The 18994-nt window shown below is 40.4% G+C and overlaps 1 protein-coding gene across 3 annotated transcripts; it reads right to left on the bottom strand.

Annotated features, from left to right (window-relative positions):
- Nucleotides 1–2037: 2037 nt before the first annotated feature.
- kpna3 (karyopherin alpha 3 (importin alpha 4)) lies at nt 2038–18807 on the bottom strand. 3 transcript variants are annotated; one of them, XM_044366525.1, is made up of 17 exons: nt 18556–18797; nt 15587–15631; nt 11838–11927; nt 9555–9584; nt 9366–9418; nt 9176–9271; nt 7822–7907; nt 6571–6657; nt 6303–6472; nt 5918–5962; nt 5645–5776; nt 5392–5520; nt 5097–5201; nt 4737–4808; nt 4269–4431; nt 3409–3503; nt 2038–3298 (listed from the first exon to the last, which is right to left on the bottom strand). In XM_044366525.1, exons 1-17 carry the CDS (start codon nt 18622–18624, stop codon nt 3200–3202), a joined length of 1566 nt encoding a protein of 521 aa, XP_044222460.1. In that variant the 5' UTR covers nt 18625–18797; the 3' UTR covers nt 2038–3199. The 3 variants fall into 3 exon arrangements, with proteins under 3 accessions (XP_044222460.1, XP_044222461.1, XP_044222462.1); XM_044366526.1 differs by lacking the exons at nt 11838–11927; nt 15587–15631; nt 18556–18797 and adding an exon at nt 11325–11406; XM_044366527.1 differs by lacking the exons at nt 2038–3298; nt 3409–3503 and having other exon boundaries at nt 4293–4465; nt 18556–18807.
- Nucleotides 18808–18994: the final 187 nt, after the last annotated feature.

Genomic DNA, 18994 nt, shown 5'->3' with positions numbered 1-18994 from the left:
TGTTATTTGTTGCTGACAGATCTCACCTGTAATTGTAAAGGATGTGCCACAAAAACAAAACAAAAGAAAGTCAAGAGTAGTTAAAATTACAGCTTGACAAGATATGGTCAGTTTGCTCTTGTAGTCATGGAGAGGAAGTGATGTAGATCTTAAATCCAGGAGATATAAAAACTCATGAACCCAAGGAAAAAACTCACACGCAAACACATCCACACCCAAAAGCTACATTCACACTCATGCAACTTAATTGGACTTACATCTACTGTATGTGTGAATCACAACACTTGCAAGCACAGAGGATCCAACGGCTAAACAGCAAGTTTATTTTGGTTAGGATCAGAAACACAGATAATGTCCTGAGGGCGAGATGAGAGGAAATGATATCAAAATCCCCTGACTTGAAATATGGCAATGATGGTTTTGTGATGTTCGAGGGGTAATGAGTGAGAGAAATGGTGTTACAATGTTCAGTGAATAAGATCGGAGCAGCAGGGTGTTGCATTGACCATCCCCCACGGCAAACTCCAACAACAGGGAGACTACATACTACTGTGCCCACATCTCCCATATCAATACTCTCCAGTTGCTCAAAGAATCTTTTCTATTCAATAAAACCTAGTTTTAGTTGAAATGAAAAAACAAAAGGCACAATGATTTTCAACTCATATTTGTCTTTAATATGCACAAGAGTTGAAAGCATCAATGAGCCACCTTAAAGAGAAGAATTCAATCTAAAATTTATAAAAAGATATAAACAATCAGAGGCCAAAACGCTGTCTGTTGCTTTTCTCCTATTATTTTATTTAAAACAACTTTTCATTAGCAAGTAAAAATCTTGCAACAAACATAAGCTTGTATCCAATTCAGATACAAGGCAACGAAATTGTAAATCTTTAAAGTGGCTCGGTCTAGTCTGCTAGTTCATGACTGTACACCCTCTCTATAGTTTTGTTCAGTAATAAACAGCTAGTCCCAAAAACAAGCCTGGGCTGCTCAAAACAACCCCACCCAATATTTAAAACCCCAGCATGAACCCCTGCTCTGACCCCCTCTCAGTAGTTAGCAGCCAACCAGAGGATCATAAAGTCTTCAAGACCAGGGCTAGGATTGAGCTCACAGTTTTGACACGTCAAACCCAAACCCGCACACCAACTGGGACATGGGACGGTATTACAGCCCGTCACCACTACAGAGAGAGAGAGAGAGAAAAAAAGAAAAAAAAAAAAATAGCCTGTTCCAATTTATCAGCGTGTCATCACAATACATATGCAAGTCAAAAATAAAAACAATGAAACAAAGAAATATTGCTTCAACTGAAAAAAAAAAAAAAAAAAAAAAAAAAAAAAAAACCCTCCCCAGCCATCTTTGACAGTGAGGTTATCGTCCATCCAATGACTGTCAGCTGCAGCAGCTTTGTACAGGCTTTATGTAAATATATTCATATATTCATTAGACGGCAAGGAGAGATACACATCACATTTTTTTTTACACAATTATTCAAATTGAGTGATGACATGTGACCTCTTCATCAAAAGTAGTTAAGTACTGTAAAGGTTAGGACCTGTACTCCTTTTGTAAGTCTAGTCTTCAATGAGTATAGGTCCCTTTCTGCAGGCAGACATCAATATGCCTCTCAGACATGTGCATAAGACTGAAGAAAGGAAAAAAATAAAAATTAAAAATAAAATAAAAACAGACATATGGAAGCTCCACAGACTCAACCAGGAGAAGCTGAAAACTGAAAAGGTAAAAATGTGTTTGTTTGTGTTTTTTTTTTTAAGAGAGAACCTAAAACAATTAAAATAAGCTTAAAAAGGTCAGATAAGCAATTCGGGTCGATTTTTTTGCTCGACGTTTTTGTTACACTGCCCCCCCCCCCCTCCCACCCCCCACCCGCCCCCAACCCCCTCTTTTAAAGTTTCACATTACAGGGGAGTCCCCACGCAAACAGTTCACTGGATCACAGAACGTGACCGAGCTCGTGCTGCAGAAATGGATGTCCTGTAGGGGGATAAAAAGCTACAGCTGACATGTTTGTCATCTCTTAAGTCTCTGTGCCTTCACCAAAAGGTGCTTCCTCCCGTGACAGGTATTCACATCCGTAGAAAACAAAACTGTTTTTTTTTTCGCTCTGCTGAATCAGAAGCAGGCAGTTAGCAGGTCTTACAGTTGTATGTATTGAAAAGAAAAAAAAGAAAAAGAAAAAGAAAAAAAGAATTATGGCGTTTTCTTCACATTTTTGATGATTTTTTTTTTTTAAAACAAACATTAAGTTTGATAATTCAACAGAGGTCACATTAAAAAAAGTGACGTTATTGAGTCAGAAGTCCCGTCAGTCAGTTTGCCACGGAGTCCTCTTTTTGCCTTAGAGCCCTTTCACCCCTCCACCTGTCCCAGAACTCTCCTGGGAGGGCAGTGGGGCGGGGGAGGGGAGGGGGAGGGTCCGTGGTTAATCATGGCTTAGCTCTGGGATTAACTCTTTAAACTGGGTGAGAGAGGGTTTTTGGGGTGCACGGCCATCAGGAATCTGTGTGACTAAGTGTGTTTGTGTGTGTGTGCGTGTATAGTTGTATGTCAGTGTGCGTGCGCGTGGGTGGAGTAACACCAGAGGACAATCCAGGGGAGGGAAAGCACAAAAATAAACCACAAACAAACAGCAGTATTTCTTCCCCGTAAGTGATATGATGGCTTCTAACAGAAGTATGCACACAAATTCTAAGTGTCAAAAAGTGTGTGTATGTGTGTTTTGTGTCTGCAAATGTGCTTGTGTTTTTGTCCTTGTGAAGATTTGACATTTGGCAATTAAATCTTGCCACGAAGGCTGTTTCTTCCTTCTGGTTTTATTTGTGTGAGATATTTAGAAGCACTGGCGTTAAAATAGCGACAATCCTCCTGATGCAGGTTGCCAGATGGTGATGGTGCCTGTTTGAATGACCAGGATTCCTATGTAGGGTTGCCGTGTTCTGTGAAGGATGACCATTATAAAGAAAAAAAAAAAAAAAAAAACAACAAAAAAAAAAACAAACACCCCACAGTGCAGAGGTGGGGGTGGGTAAATCCTTCAGTGGTGAGTTTCCATGTTGAAGTGATGTTAAGTAAATCCTGCGGTACCAGGTTGCCAGGTTGGAGGAGAGATGGATGAATGTCTGGGGTGATTACAGAGTACCCGTGCAGCTGGTTGAACCGAACACCCTGGCTTTTAGAAATTGAACTCCTTTGTTTGCATGTTGGAAGCTGGATCAAAGGTGAAGGTTCCTCCTTGAGTGGTTTCAGGGATCAAGTTGGGGTCTTCATCAATCTGAAAAAAGGACACACACGTGATAAGATTGAGGTATGATAACCCCACTGTTTACTGTGTAGGATGATTTGTTAATCATTTTAGGTGTCAGTTACTTTTGGTGTACTTACATCATCTCCTGAAAAGTACTGATCGATAATCTCAAAGGCTAATTTGTAGATATCCTCGTTCTCATGCTGCTGCAAATTTTCTATCTTCTCCAAACCTGTAAAATCACAGCGATGACAAAAAAATAACATATTCTGTCAGTAACAAATATGTAAACACTGAGAACTGGCTACTGCACTATCTTCCACAGCTGTGTGACCGATAAACAGAAGAGAGACGGGAAATAATATACAACTAGAAATACCGCCTGGCAGTTGTATGCCTCCGCCAATCAGTCAAGCTGCAGTTTACATCCATGTCTGTCTGGACTCATAATATTTGTAGTGAAAACTTTGCGGGAATTTAATAATATCACCACAGTTTCAAGGTGGGCAGCCAAGATACCAAGGGTAGTGTCACCAATTCAGCATCCGACCAAATGTGAGACATAGTCACAATCTGCCCTTTTGTTCCCGAGTTATGGTGTCGAATAACGGCCAGAAAAGTGTTTTTGAAGAACATTATGATGTCACGGTGGAGTTGACCTTTGACCTTTTGGATATCATTTTATCCTATTAGACATTTGTGAGAAACTTTATCATAATTAGTGTATGAATTCTTGAGTTATGGCCAAAAACATGTTTTGTGAGGTCACAGTGACCTTTGACCACCAAAATCTAATCAGTTCATCCTTGAGTCCAAGTGGACGTTTGGGCCAAATTTGAAGAAATTTCCTCAAGGCTTCCTGAGATACTGCGTTCACAAGAATGGAACAGGTGTACAGACGGACGGACAACCCAGAAACATAATGCCTCTCGCCGGCGCAAACATTAAATTTGTAAGAGGGTTGAGATAAATGAAGAGAGCAGGTGAGAATACAGACCTCCACACTCCTCTATGATCTCGGCAATAGTGCTGGCTTCCTCTCCTGCCATGATGAGGATGTTCTTCAGGCCGTCCAGGACGACCTGAACCACCTGGGAATCCTTCACCGACAGCAGGTTACAGAACGGAGGGATGACATTCTGCTCCACCAGGAACTCCACCTACACAAACCCACACATACACACCACATCCATACTTGATTACAACATAGGTACATGGTTACAAATATGGGAAAAAATGTCCTTGACATTCACTCACAATGACCTTCATATCTAAAAAAAAAAAATTCAACATGGCCTAGCTTCATCCTCTATATATAATTAGTAGTGTAGCCTTGTCTGGTAGGATTGTTACAGTTTTAAATAAAACACACCTCTACTGACTTAATATGTTAAATAAAACACAGTAAAAGCACTGAAACACAAGCACCAGATTTCCCTGACATCGGTCCCAAAGCCCAGCTCACCTGGTCTTTCCTCCCACTGATGGTGAGGTTGCTGATGGCCCACGCTGCCTCCTTCTGAGTGCCAAAGTCACCCTGTAGAGAGACAGGCTGTCACTAAGATGTGCACATAGCAGGTCAGTTCTACAACAGCAAAACGCCGAGGCACAGAAAATGTTTGTGTTCAGTGTCCAATTTCTGTATCAAGAGTTGTGTTGCATCTCTGGTTACCAAAAAAAAAAAGTGCAAATGCAACTCAATACACACAAATAAAGCCAACATTGTGATTTTCTAAATTTAGTCTGGTACCATCTGTTGAGAGAAAAGAATAGAGATTATACAGCTTAAGGCGTTTCTTTCCTGCTCTTGCATCATGCAACAAACCTTAGCCAGTTGGTGAATGATCATCGGAATCAGTCCAGCGTCGATCACAGCTTGGACCTGCTGCTGGTTCCCAGCTGTAATGTTGGACAGGAACCAGACTGCTTCCTACAAAGCAGATCGATCACTAATGATCAAAACCAGTTCTATAGGTTCCACACAAATTAATATTCTACCAAACCCCAGTTCATTTCTTTATCACTGCATTAGCTTCTTTCACTTGTGCATGTAAACATGGAATTAATAATAAGACAAATAACGATTCATACACACAACATGAAGGTTGAGGCTGTGGTACCTTGTTAATCTTTTCTTTAGGGTGTGTGAGCAAGTTGGGGAAGTGTGAGAGGACGTCACAGTTGAGCACAACCTGTGTCTGCTCGTCTGTCCCTGTCACAATGTTTCCCACTGCCCTCAGAGCTGCCGTCTGCGGGTTAACAACACAGAGGACAATCACAAAACTTGAAATGATAAAACTGATTAATTCATGGCGGATAAAAATTAGAAATGGTACAGAAAAAGCAAAAGACATAATTTGTTTAAAGTCTCACCTGAACTTTCACCTCCTGATGGCTGAGGAGAGGCACAAGAAATGGAACGACACCAGAATCTATAACCATCTGGATCTGCTCGTTGCCCCCGTCTGTCAGATAAGACAGAGCCCACACTGTGTCGACTAGGATCTAAACACACAGACACAAAAAATCTCTTAAGACCACATACGACTCACAGGCTGCAATAATGGCATTCCAGACAGCACAAAGCAAATTATTTTTTATTACAAAACTATAAAAATCAGGGACACCCTTCGCTCTGATACTCACATTAATATCGGTGTGATATATTAGCACACAGAGGGCAGGCAAAATCTGTGGGGAAAGAAAAGTAGGTTGTGAGTGGGTTGGATGTAGGCAGAGGAATAGATGAAGTAGATGAAGGCAAAAACAGGGCAGAGTAAAAAAAAAAAAAAAAAGCCAGAATAGCTGTCAAAACCAGACTTCAAGTGTCGCCAAAAGAGCTTTGTAGTTAGAAATTCTCCCGGGTGATGGGGTTGATTTGGCTTCTGAAAAGACACCGCAGAATCTCTGTGTGACTCAGCCTGTGTGACTCAACAGAGTCAGCTGCAAAGAGACACATTCATCTGTCTGGCACGCACGCACACACGCACACACACACACACACACACACACACACACACTACTGTCCCACCTCTTGTACAGTTTCCATGGGTGGTGGTGGATCCTTGTTGCGGCAAAGGTTAACAATGACCCAGGTAACATTGCGCAGGAAGGTGATTGGGATTGATGGGTTGATGAAAGAAAGCAGAGGCTTCACCACGCCCAGGGAGATAACATAATCCCTGCACTGTGGACCATCACCTGGGCAGGCAAAGGGACAATGTCAGTATAACCGCATAGTAATTGCTTAACTCTAGCATTTATACACACACATACATATATCAGAGGAGGTTACTGACCTATAATGTTTCCTAAAGCCCATACAGCCTGTTCACAAACGTTCTGGTGGGGAGAGTGTAACAGTCGCAGGAACAGGGGCACTGCATCTGGACACAAACAAACATCAACATATCAATAACATGCTCAAGGTGACAGATGTGTAGCTCCATTGATAAACTCTGATTTGTTGGGTCACATTCTAAAGCCAAACAATAAAAAAAAACAAATAAAAAATACAGGACAATGTACCAAATCCTGTATATTATAGCTTTACAAGATTCCTTTCTAGTAGCCAAAGTGTACATTTCCCTTTAAAGTCACACAACCAAAGTACACTCACTCTGACTGTTTTCTCTTATCCTGCCTGACTCCTCCTCTCAGGAGAGTGGGGCATGTACAGACAGTTCATTGACATTTCCATGACTCTACAGTTGTTTTTGTGACAACTCTTTGGGTGGGTTGGCTTTCTTTTTACCTTTGTCTTAGTTATCGGTAAATGGAGTTTCTTGACCTCAAGCAATTCCTAGAAAACTCCACCCAACTTCAGCCTACGCAGAGGTCTGATCTACCTGGATAAACTGAAAACACCTGTGGAGGTGTTCAAAGTCAGGTTCATCTGAATTTTTCTGTTATTTGAAGCTGTCTTAGAAAATGTATCTAGAGCTCTTAACAGAGCAGATTTTACAGGCATTACTTGTTTAGTCAAACTTAGCTATATCATAATGAAGCATTTTTCAAAAGTTATCCTGATTTTACATAAGAATACTAAGAAATTATCAAGACTCATGTTTTAAAGATTCATATGTAGTTGGATATAATAATTTTATGCTCAAAATAAAGTTTAACAATTATGCTAAAAATAAAATAAATAACAGATTCATATTTAGCTTCAGCCAGGCTAGATTCTTAAAAAGTTGGCTTTTTGACCAATGGAAGCTGAAAGCAAGACATTTATTCAGAAAGGTCTGATGATGATTTGTTATTTTAAGATGCAAAAAAAAATACATAAAAAATTCTTTATGGATTTGTAAATATAAATTTAGATATAACTCATTTTAGAGTGTTTTTAATATGTTGTTTGATCAGAGGCTTTGGCGACGTTTCATGTTTTAGATAAGGGATCGTGGTTTCTACACAGTTATACTGGCTTTGTTTCAAAATAAGACTGCACAGTTATCTAATAAAAACATCATAATCAAAAAAAAGAAAAAAGAGAAAACAACCCACAAGTAACAGCGTAACACTGGGGAAGACTGAGTGTGACAACTTACTGGATTTAACCACAGCCTGAGTCTGTGCCGACGTCCCAGAGGCAATGTTGGTCAGAGCCCAAGCTGCCTCAAACTGAAGAGAGGGGCTGTGGGACAAAGAAAACAAAGTAGTTAGAGGAAAAAAAAGACACTAGTTTAAGACAGAAAGAAATCTCCTTTAGTTCTTTAGTAAGACTGGGACAATAAAGGGGGACATAAATAATAATTAAAATAAAGATTGACGTGAACCTTTTCCTGAATTCCAAGCTGCTATTTCATATTTATCAAGGCTGATTCTTATATTCCTGCCAAGTACCTAATACGCTTGTTTTTGGCCGTCCTGTATGAGAAGGCATAATGCATCAGACATGGTGCTCAAGGGGAAGAGTTTCATTATAGGATTTGAACAGAAAAATGATGCAACACAAAATATTAGAAATCACACAGTGGCGCGTGATCCTCACACCGCCCACCAGCCGAATGCTAGTAAATCAACACAAAGGCTGGTGAGTCTGTCTACCCTGCTGAAAATTTCATCAGGCAACCAACCATGATGTGGAGTTCTTACTTGTTTGTTACACTATAGTTGGGATGTAAAACAGTAAACAGGGTGTGGTGCTCTTTGTGATGCAACCAGACACACAGCAGGGAACTGTGGACAAAGAAGTTTAATTTTCTGACCTAACTGTGACCCCACATGATCATGCACTCGCAGATCGCATTTGAAAACCTCAGCAAAAGACATTTTGTCTGTTCTTGTTCGTGTGAAATGCTGCTTGTTTTCATGTGGTGCATTTCACTGTGATTCTGCACCTCATCATGTCATTAGATTGAGTTAGCTTGGCTTTCTGCCATGACGCTATGGCAACATAGTCCATGATTATGCTCTCTTGATGCATGCATGTGTTATACTGCATCACCGCGTTCTGCACAAAACTCAAAAATAGCAGCAATGTCCAATATACGCTGGTGCTCCGTGTTAACATGACACTATCTGTTGTGGGTTGCCATGGTAAAATCCTTACAACTCCGAGTTCTTCGACTCCAACTATTCATTCTCCCTCCCCCGGTGGACACAAGGTCCTGGGAATTTTGGAACTCCGAGGGACAGGAATGCTGTTATATTTGGCTTGGCCTGGACAGAGGACCAGCCAACTGCCCTCTGTGACTCAACACACACACTCTCACGTGTGGACACAGTGAAATACACACACACACACACACAAACACCCGCATGCGCGCAAAGCTTCTGTGGCAGCAAAGACTTGATGTACAGGCAAAGCAGTCTGCTGTCTTATCAACTAGAACACTCAATTCATCACTGCTGACAGACAAATAACCGGAGGCAAACAAACTGTATTGGAAGCAGACTTACTTGTCGTCCCTTTCCAGGCATTTGACTAAAATGGGCAGGATCCCAGACTTTATCAAGTCGTCGATGGGAGGGTTTCTGTCACTGGAGAGCAGTTTTCTGACAAACAGTGGAAAAAGAAAGAACTTCAGAAACTTCATATGGAAACCAGCTGGTGTCCGTATATGTGTTTATGCATGTGTGAGTCACTCACCTAGCTGCCTGTACAGCACTGAGCTGGATAACTGCATTATCACTGGTAGCGTTCTTTAGTGACGAGAGAGAGAAGGTTGTAATAAATGTTAAACACAGAATTATTAGCCAACAGTAAAGGATTTCTTGCTGGTACATTTGGCAAAGAAAAAAAGTATAAAAGGAAGGCTTGAATGATGGAAACTCTTACCTGTAAGATGGCATCAAGCGTAACATTTTGCTGCAGAAAGAAAAATGCAGAATATTAACACTCATAGTTTGATAAACATCAACACAGCTGCAAACCTGTACAAGTAGGTACAATCCTCTTACATCATCAGGGATGTAGCTGATTCTTTTGAACATTTTCTTATTTACCAGTAAAAACAGTAATAATTCAGATGTTAAAGAGCACAAAAACTGCTGACAGATTTCAGTGGATTTGAAGGCGTGGGATATATTCAAATTTGAAAATAGTTAGCAGATGTAAGGTTGACTTATGGATGTTTGAAATACTTTTGCCAAGTTTAACCGACCCTCGATTAAACCCGCTTTACATAACATGTTTAATTTATGTAAATGTGTCGAGACTGTTTACAAGTCTACTGTAACATCTCACTGACTGCTTCTTGTTGTCTGACATGAGATTTAGAAATGAATATGCAAAACGTTTGGTGGCTTTTAACTTAAACTGATGAAGGAAATTCTGTTCTTGCAAGTTTGAAACACATGATAATAACTTGATCGTGCTTTTGAAATTCATTCATTTCATTTATTTACTTGTTTACTTATTCATTCTTTCTTTTCGGAAGCCGAGTGGTATGAGGACATTAGGCGGTCATGGGTATTTAAAACAATGTTATTTCAGTATTGTAAAGACTGTATTGATTTTTGTGTTGTATTATGGACTTCATGTTCATTTGTTATTTTCCTGTACACTCACCAAACTAAATGGGGAAAATGGGACAAAAAGGAGGAATATAGCACAGAAGTCCCGCCCCACGTCCAGAATAGCTTGTTTCACTATCATTTTCCATTATTTGTGATTCTTTGGTTTTGTGTCAGTATTTTAAGATAAAGGCCTCTCTACTACTGTACTGGCTGGAAAATGTGAACACCTCATCACTTTAACAAACAATGACAGTATTACCTTTCAACTACAGCTCCTGTGAGACTTTGAAAATACTTCTGAGTCCAAGACACTGAACTTGCACAGAGGTAACAATAATATTGGATTAAACGACTGTGGTGGCATACGGCCAACCCTTTTTTTTCCTTCCTACATTTCCTTTCTCAGTAATGCTATTCTCGGCCATCATTTGAGACTAAAATTTGTGATAAATTGCACAGATTGGCTTAATCTTCTGGAAGAATTTCATCTGAAGACAATGGCTTTAGAGAGAAATACATTATACTATATCTGCTCACATACAATATATTACATTATGTGGAGAAACTAGTAGGCACACTGAGGAAGACTTATTTGTACATACTCTACACTAAAACACTCCCATCTTTGAGGGAAAATTAAGAATAATTTTTGCACAAATTACAAATTATTCTTTCCACAACTTCCATCAATTTTGATTTGATCTGCTGTAATTTTAAGGGTTTTGTCTGTTAGATTTCTGGTGCCGACCCAATTCAATACAGTATATTTATGAAAACATATGTTAAAAAACAAACAAACTTAAAAGCATCTGGTCTTTCTAGAAACATTGTCTTGACTTCTCAGTATAATCCACAGAATATGTTATCAACACTTATCAGATTTTTTTTCCTTGTAGAAAGTAGTTCCAATAAAATCTGCTGACAGACAGGTCTGGTGATTATCTTGTAGTAACTGGAGTGTTATATATCTAGAAGGATACACTGCTGTTTTTCAAATGTCATTTTTCCAATACTGTAAGAAGCATTTGGCAGGAGTTTCAATAGTAGATATAACAAAACTAGGAAGGAAGTGAAAAAAAAACAATCTCACCAAAAGGGCCATTTACTAGTTGTCATGAAGCCCTCAAATGAGTCTTGCAACCTTCCTCAGCAGATGAGAGTTTACCCAGTTGTCATGGAATTGTAGATGTTCACATTTCAATTTAAGAACAACAATCATGTAAATCTGAATATCTACAATTCCATGACAACTGAACAAACTCGATCTGCTGAGGAAGATAGTGTGATACAATCAAAAGCTCCAGAACAGACACGAAATAAACCTTGTGGTGAGATTTTTTAGTCAGCTGCTCTATCTGAGGTCAGGCATTGAACTTTCAGTCTCAATTAAGGTCTGAAATAACAAAAGTTACAGAGAGGGAAATCATGACAACTTACTGACATTTCATTTGGAAGAAAATCCCAGCACGAATAGAACTTCCCTCTAAGAAACCACATTAAGTATACTGCCCACTTGATGTTAACCCTTTTGACCTGTTATCCAGACAGTCCGGTCTCACTACATCTATCTAGCTCATGCACATATCCACACACCCACACTTACTCCTTTGAAGTCTGAGTCGACATCAGAGTCCTCCAGACTCTCCTCCTGCGGGACGTTTCTCTTCTTCAGTAGATGTTCGTCTCGTTTGTTCTGACAAGAGGCAAAAAAAAAAAAAAAAGACAGAAAATCTATGAGGGGAGGAGAGGAGTGTTCATTAATGCATTCATGGGTTCTTAAAGTAACAGTGAATCTAGGCCTAGCTCAAAAACACCCCCCCCCCCTTCTAAAACTTTTATTTTCTGGGAGTATAAGCTACATGTTAGGAATCCCAATCTAAGTGGGTAAGCCAGAGAAATCTGCCTGCAGGCTAATCCACAAAGCAAGCAAACACACACTCATCATTGAAAGAGATTGTACCTTAACCCTCAACACACTCCAGCGAGCGCACATTCATTCATCCAGCCTGGAAACACACACACACACACACACACACGTGTACGCAGGCAGAAAGAACTACTCATCCCGTCATTTTACAGGGCATGTGGTAGGAGGAGATTCCCTTGCCCTACATTCCTGTGCATCGTGGTGATGTGCGTCACTGATGACTAATCAGCTAGTGCAGTGCTTCTTCCTGCTCTGATCTAGCGAAATGGAATGTGCTAGACTTGAGACCACCTCAGCACTCCGCAGCAATGACGCTCTGTGTTTTAACGCCCCTCGCTGTGCCTGTGCTCTCCCAAATGTCCGCTGTTCTACATGCTTGCTTATCAGTATTCTCAGACTTCCTCTCAATGCAAGTGCCCCTTGAGTTTAGTTTATTTGAATTACCGGTTCAAATGGCCCTACACTTTGTATGTCCATCATCTAAATATTCTTTCCAGAAGTGTGTTGTTAGTGTCACTTTTGTGGGCTGGGCTGGCAAAAACCTTTTTCCCCCCCCAGAGCAATGACTTGGCAAAGGTCCACATCAATTTCTATAATTTTGTCTGGCACCCAGTTCTCAGAATCAGAGGGCACCTTCATCTTCCAAGAGACTTAGGGCCAGGTTATGCTTGGAAAGAATTTGTCCATAGAAAGTGTTGTCAGACCTCATCAGAAGCTAAAAGTGTTTATAGCTGTTCCAAACGGCCTCAGTCAAAGACGGAGTGAAAAAGTCGGCTGTCATAGAGAGAGGAGAGACGCAATATGCTTTAAGTATGGGGATAGTCTCTCCTGGAAGGCATTCACAGTGTTGCACTTGGGTTGTATATGTGAAAAGTGACAGAAATTGTTTTGTAAAGAATGCAAAAAAAAAAGAGAGCTGGAGAGAGAAGTTCAAATCTTGTCCCCCTTCAATCACTGCATGAAGTGGTTATAACACTACAACTGATGGAATATACTGACGCCCTAAGAAGGAACAACTCTGACGTCTGACTTAAAAAATGACAATATGATTTATGTGGACAAAATGTATCAATGGATGAACCCTGAACTAAAATAATCATCGAGTGTGTGGTGGGTATTTATGCTTTATAAAGGCAATGCTTCCCATTTTGGACTTTATTGTGGATATAACCTTCTATGAACCCAGTGTTTCCCACACATAGACTTTACTTGGGTGGGCCGCCCAGTTGGCTTGTGCCAAATGGCGATGGGACTGTATATCGGCGATTGAAAGGGATGATTGATGATGGGTTTTTCCTAGCCGATGCCATCGCAGAGAGAGAGAGAGAGAGACAGAGAGAGAGAGTGTGTGAAAGAGAGAGAGAGAGAGAGAGATACCAGTTAGGCATCGCCGATCTTGCAGGGTGGTGACAGGACAATATGGCTACGGGCAACATCGCCCAGCTCTACTGCCTTAGTATATTAACGGCCGCCACAGTTTATTTGGCAACCCATTTCAGTGTTTCCCATAAATTACCAAGACTGTGGCGGCCTGCCGCAGTTTCATAACACACTGAAAATATTTTTTTACTATTTAAAATGGGTAACATCTTATTCTATTGTAGAGCTGTGTGCAGCGCATCGATCCGCTCGGCCCCTCCTTGCCCCGCCCTCTCTCTCTCACAAACACATTGATAACAGACCTGTCTGTGAATAGCCCGTCCTCTCCACGCACACTCTGAATCAAAACATGATCACGCACAGGAGGAAGGATTGTTGTTGACTTTTTCCCAACAGAGAAGACACCTTAAATACGGTATTATTAACACAGTTTGACTATGCTATATGAAATATTTTTCAACTATTGTTTCCAAGTGAGTTGTCGCTAACTTTTCTAACCATTAAAATAATATCTGCAAGAAAAATTCCATCAGTCACTGACGTCATTATAGCAGCTCTGAAATCCAGGCTTGGTTCCTTTTGACCTCGACTTGTTTGCACACAGAAATCATGATTTTTTTGTCTAAATTTATATTAAGAACAAAAGTGACATTTGCAGGTTGACATTTTGCTTTAATTATATTTTAGCATTGGTGGAAAACAGAACTGTATTATCCAAATTTGTTATTTTTGGCTAAATACTCCAGCATGTTATATTTTAAAAGAAACAAATGAGGTAAAAGTGATGCCTTTCATCTTATATTTCATAGTCTTAAAATCCATATTGGGTGTACACTGTAGGATTCATGGGGTCATTTATACATAGTCCCTCGTCTGTAATCGTTTCATGATTACTTCATGCAAGGATGAGATGCCAAAAGGTTGACAGCTGATTCAGATTGAGACATTTGAATTTGTAGTTTGTAGTTGCCAACTAAACTAAACTGCTGTTTAATTTGCCAAAAGAAATAAGTGTCAATAACAATAATGGAGGCAATTATGAGGATGAAAAAGGCAACTCAAAATCAAAATGGTGAATATGTTAACAGGCATGAATGCACTGGCACAGATCAACAACACTCTGTAAACAGAGATGTGTTAGAGACCTCCGTTAAGAGAAGATGACACCAGCATAAATTCAGAAGATTTATCACAGGATGTTAACACCTGTTAAACACCAAGTGTAGAAAGACCAAGTTACAGTTAGTGCTCAAACTCTGCAGGTGTCTGACTTGAGTATTTTAACATCATCTTTCAAATACAGTGGCAGTTTTATGCTTAGCGTGACTGCCAGTGGAACCAGCTGACTTGTGTTCACTGATGAGGTCACTGCTGACGGCAGCCGCAGGATGAATTACAGTTAATGAACAGAGTCTTCTCCATTTATAGACAGGTAGCTTGCAGCTAGCTAGCTATCTTTCAAGTGTAAATTACCGACAATTGGCAGAGTGAACTGTGATTTCAATCTCCGATTGTGATCCGATCTAGAAGACTAGCCAAAAATGTTTACTTCCACCATTAAATTCCAGAAAGTGTGAGAAAATTATAAAATAAACGCTTGATAGCTCCGTGTTAATTTAGAAGGTGTCTGCTTGGAAGGGACGTTGATTATCGATGGACCAACCAAACACAGGGCTAGAAATATAGAAGGAAACCACAAAAACATGGCTTGCAACACTTCTCATAAATGCTAGGTCAGTTACACGAGACAGTGTAATGGTGGTAAATCTGAACTGTCAGTCAGTCAGTTGACACAAGAAAATATTCTTGATATTAACAATGAATTTAATGTCTTCATGGCTAGTTCTGCCAGGTACAATGAACTACCCAACTCTGCAGCTTTCAGCTCACCATTTTGTACTGTTTGATTGCTTCCTAATGGCTCTGACAGTTTCATCATTGTGTTCAACAACAATCTTCTGGAAACCTGAGGCAGGTTCAATTCTCTGACGAAGGCCTGGCATGTGTGTGTGTGTGTGTAGACAGGTTGTGTCATCTTTTCTCACCTTTCTCAACTCAACCGTCACCTCATTTCGATGTCTTCTCATAGTCTGTAACAAAGAAACCAAACGAAAGACAATACATGAGAAAAACATCCATCCAACATTTCAAGTGGTTTGTCTTTACCGAGTATACTTAAAAGATTCTGCACTGGGTTTTTCAGGCTCCCTTTCAATCAGTGTTCGGCTCGTACACCTGCGTGAAATCTTACAAATGACTCTCCCGCTTTTTCCCTTTATGTCACCAAAACTTCTTTTTCCCCAGGTGATCTCTCGGAGTGTCAATCTCAGACAGACAATATGAAACAACTCTCCAGACTGACATTAAGCATAGATAAGTCAATGATTACAACAACATGGAAACATGTTCTTTACATCTTGAATTTGTCACAGAGTTGTTGTTTTTTTTTTTCAACAAAACCAGATGCCAATTCTTTGAGAAATTCAACCATTTACCATAGTGGGAAAATATATATTGTAGCCTTTTATATGAATCACAAAAAAAGACATTAAATTGTATGCTTTCCATCAGATTACACACCTCATTAATAAACTATTTCATAATCTCAGATATACATTGATCATTTAAAATTACAAAACTTTGAACAACACAGGGCAAGTAGGTTACTTTTTTCAAGTTAAGCATAGCCTATATCTGTGACTGAACCCTAAAAACAGTAACCATTGTCAACAGGAAGGCAAGAGATCTATAAAACAGCACAAAAAAAGTGAGGAGAGACAGTTTAACTAATTGCTGTATTTGTACATCTGTTGGGTTTCCAGTTCATCCTGAACAGTTTGAGATGGTCTAAGATCTTGTGACTGTTTGAAGAGGTTCATGTTGCCTTCCTAAATAGCCTCTTACGTAATCTGGGGCAGTCATAACTCAGGAGGCTGTGGAGGTGTCTCCAAACCACTGCAAAACAACAATAATCATAATACATTGACCCCAAACAAAAAAATGTCCCTTTAGAGGAAGCAGAAGATCAAAATACAATCCAGCTTGACTTAAGAAGAGAATCCAAAGCAACCCAGTACACTAAATTTAACTTGATGATTTCTGGTGGTTGCTGTCTCCAAAATATAAACTGTTCATAAAGTTAAAGAATATATGACAACAAAGACACAATTGCTGGAGCCCATAGAGGCACAGTCAAATAATAAAACCTGCTATTCTGTAAGGTAAGAAAGATGTGATAATTCAGGGTAGAAAAATGCTTGACCAATCTCAATAACCACTTTCTATGATATCCAGGAAAACAAAGGAGGGGCGTTATGACCCGCAGCATGTGAGACTTTACTGCTTTGCACTACAAAGCTGTCCCTAATGATGTCAGAAATGAAGAGCAATCTGTTATGCCTGACCTACATAAATAAAACCCAGACTGGCATTTTTTCCTGCTGTAGTCTGAGTCATCCATTTAGGAAAACTCAAATTCATGCAGAGGCTGTTAGAGAGGACCCTGGTCAGACATCCAGGATGCCTGAAATAGCATCAAGAATGCACTTGGCAAAGTCTGTCTGTCATAGTAGCCATGTGCTTGTCACATTGACTCTAAGTTTCAAAACAACCACCTATGGGGCATCAATCTGTGCTTTAAGTCAGTTGATGGTGAAACTCCAGCCAGCATGCAGATGGATGTTGAAGGGCCATTCTCAGACATACCTTTGTGTGAGGATTATCTCAGGATTACCAATAGATCAGAACCACCCAGCACAAGCATGAGTCTTTGTTGGGAAAATCTCATGCTGATGGAGCTGCATTTTGATAAACTGCATACATTTTTAGGGTTTATAACCCCCCCCCCCCAAAAAAAACCCCCACAGATATTTGTTACTTTGACAAATTCCTTTGGTCCAATATTGCTAGCTTCCCTTATCTGTCTGAACACAGTGTTTGCCAAACTGTCTGGTCATCATTACAGACAAATCACAGGGATTTCTTTTTGGAATTGAACATGTTAGTTGAGAGATGCTGCAATATCCAGCATATCAGACAGTAGATCTGCCAGTGGTGCACCTAGTATGCTGGTGGTGTTTTCTAGAATATGTGACTTGCCAGTATCACAGAGACATTTACGTTATCATAGGAAGGTGTAATTAGAAAAATATCAAGCCATAACCATCTATGAATTGACAAGATAACATTACAACGTTGGACCAAGTTGTAATTAAATAGTAACTGTTACTGCTAGCTCAGTGTTAGTCTAACGTTTCACTGATGTATTCCAATAAAAACAGTAAATTCATGACCTAAATACGATTTATCCGGCAACACGTGTGTCGTTATTCACATCTATGTGTGCCGTACAACTAAAGGTCATCACATCATAACCATTCAAGTGTTTAGCAGCTCGGTGTAGCTGGCTCACCTGGCATTACACGCTAGCTATTTGCCAGACAACGTTAGCTAACAAGGAGGGGCAATGTTTGGTTTGGTTGGATGTGAACCAACCATGTATTTCAATCCAAGCCGATGTTTTACGAATAATGCCAAACGTATGTAACATTAGCAGGTTAGTATTGGTGATACTTGAGGTCAGCTGGCTGTAAAAAACATAGCAAATGTCAAGATTATGGTGCCGGCCAGGCCCAGCCTCGCTAGCGACCGGTGTCCATCCGACTAGCTTGTTAGCTGGCAGTGACAGCTAGCTACACCGCCTGCCCTTAATACTCTCAAACCCAACAGTGATGCTGCTCCTCACAGACATTAACTACAGGATATTAGTAGGCCACTGGAGTTAACTGGGTAACAACTATGGCAATAGCGTTAATACAGGGGGAATGTACTGGTAATAGGATAGGCCGATAAGCACTTTTGATGGCGAACTCCTACCGATAGCTTACGTTAGCTTAACTAGCTGGCAGCTGCAGCCGGGGCCAGGCTCCCCAACGAGGCCCTAAGACTGTCGTTTTCTACGTAAAAAAACAATTCAATTCATGTTAGTTAAAGTCGCGTTTATATGTCACCTCACCTCGACATCACGTCCCTTATTTTTAAAGCTCTTGATGCGGTGGTTTTCCAAGCCGGCGTTTTCTGCCATGGCTGTACGGGGGTTTCGCTGTTGCTCCGGCTTTTCGGGATCTCCTCCGTGAGAGAGACGAGGCACGGCAGCTCCTATGCTGCTGCTGCGGGCTCCGGAGAGAGGGGGAGGAGGAGGAGGAGGACGTAACAGATCGCAGAGTGAGGGGAGGAGTTCATGTATATGCCTCCTGCATGGGCTGTCCTGCTTTTCACAGCTTCCTCGACGCAGTAATAATAAATTCACCCAGGATTTACTGGGCACTGCCGAAATTATCTAACGTGAAAGTCGCGCAGCCTAATTGCAATTTTTGCGCATAACTTGGCAGATGGTTTATAAAGTAATATGTCTATTTTTTTTACCATTTAATACTTATCTCGTTACTCTTCAC

Source organism: Thunnus albacares, chromosome 11, assembly GCF_914725855.1.
Source record: "Thunnus albacares chromosome 11, fThuAlb1.1, whole genome shotgun sequence".
NCBI lineage: Eukaryota > Metazoa > Chordata > Actinopteri > Scombriformes > Scombridae > Thunnus > Thunnus albacares.
The sequence above is the reverse complement of the archived record's forward strand: the minus strand, read 5'-3'. Positions and strand labels throughout refer to the sequence as shown.

Excerpts from the sequence above, each read along its gene's own strand:
- kpna3 (XM_044366525.1), bottom strand. The coding sequence starts at position 18,624 with ATGGCAGAAAACGCCGGCTTGGAAAACCACCGCATCAAGAGCTTTAAA. Across the intron at positions 5,202-5,391 it reads CTAAAGAAAAGATTAACAAG|GAAGCAGTCTGGTTCCTGTC; the intron begins GTACCACAGCCT and ends TCTGCTTTGTAG. Across the intron at positions 4,432-4,736 it reads TCAGTGGGAGGAAAGACCAG|GTGGAGTTCCTGGTGGAGCA; the intron begins GTGAGCTGGGCT and ends GGGTTTGTGTAG.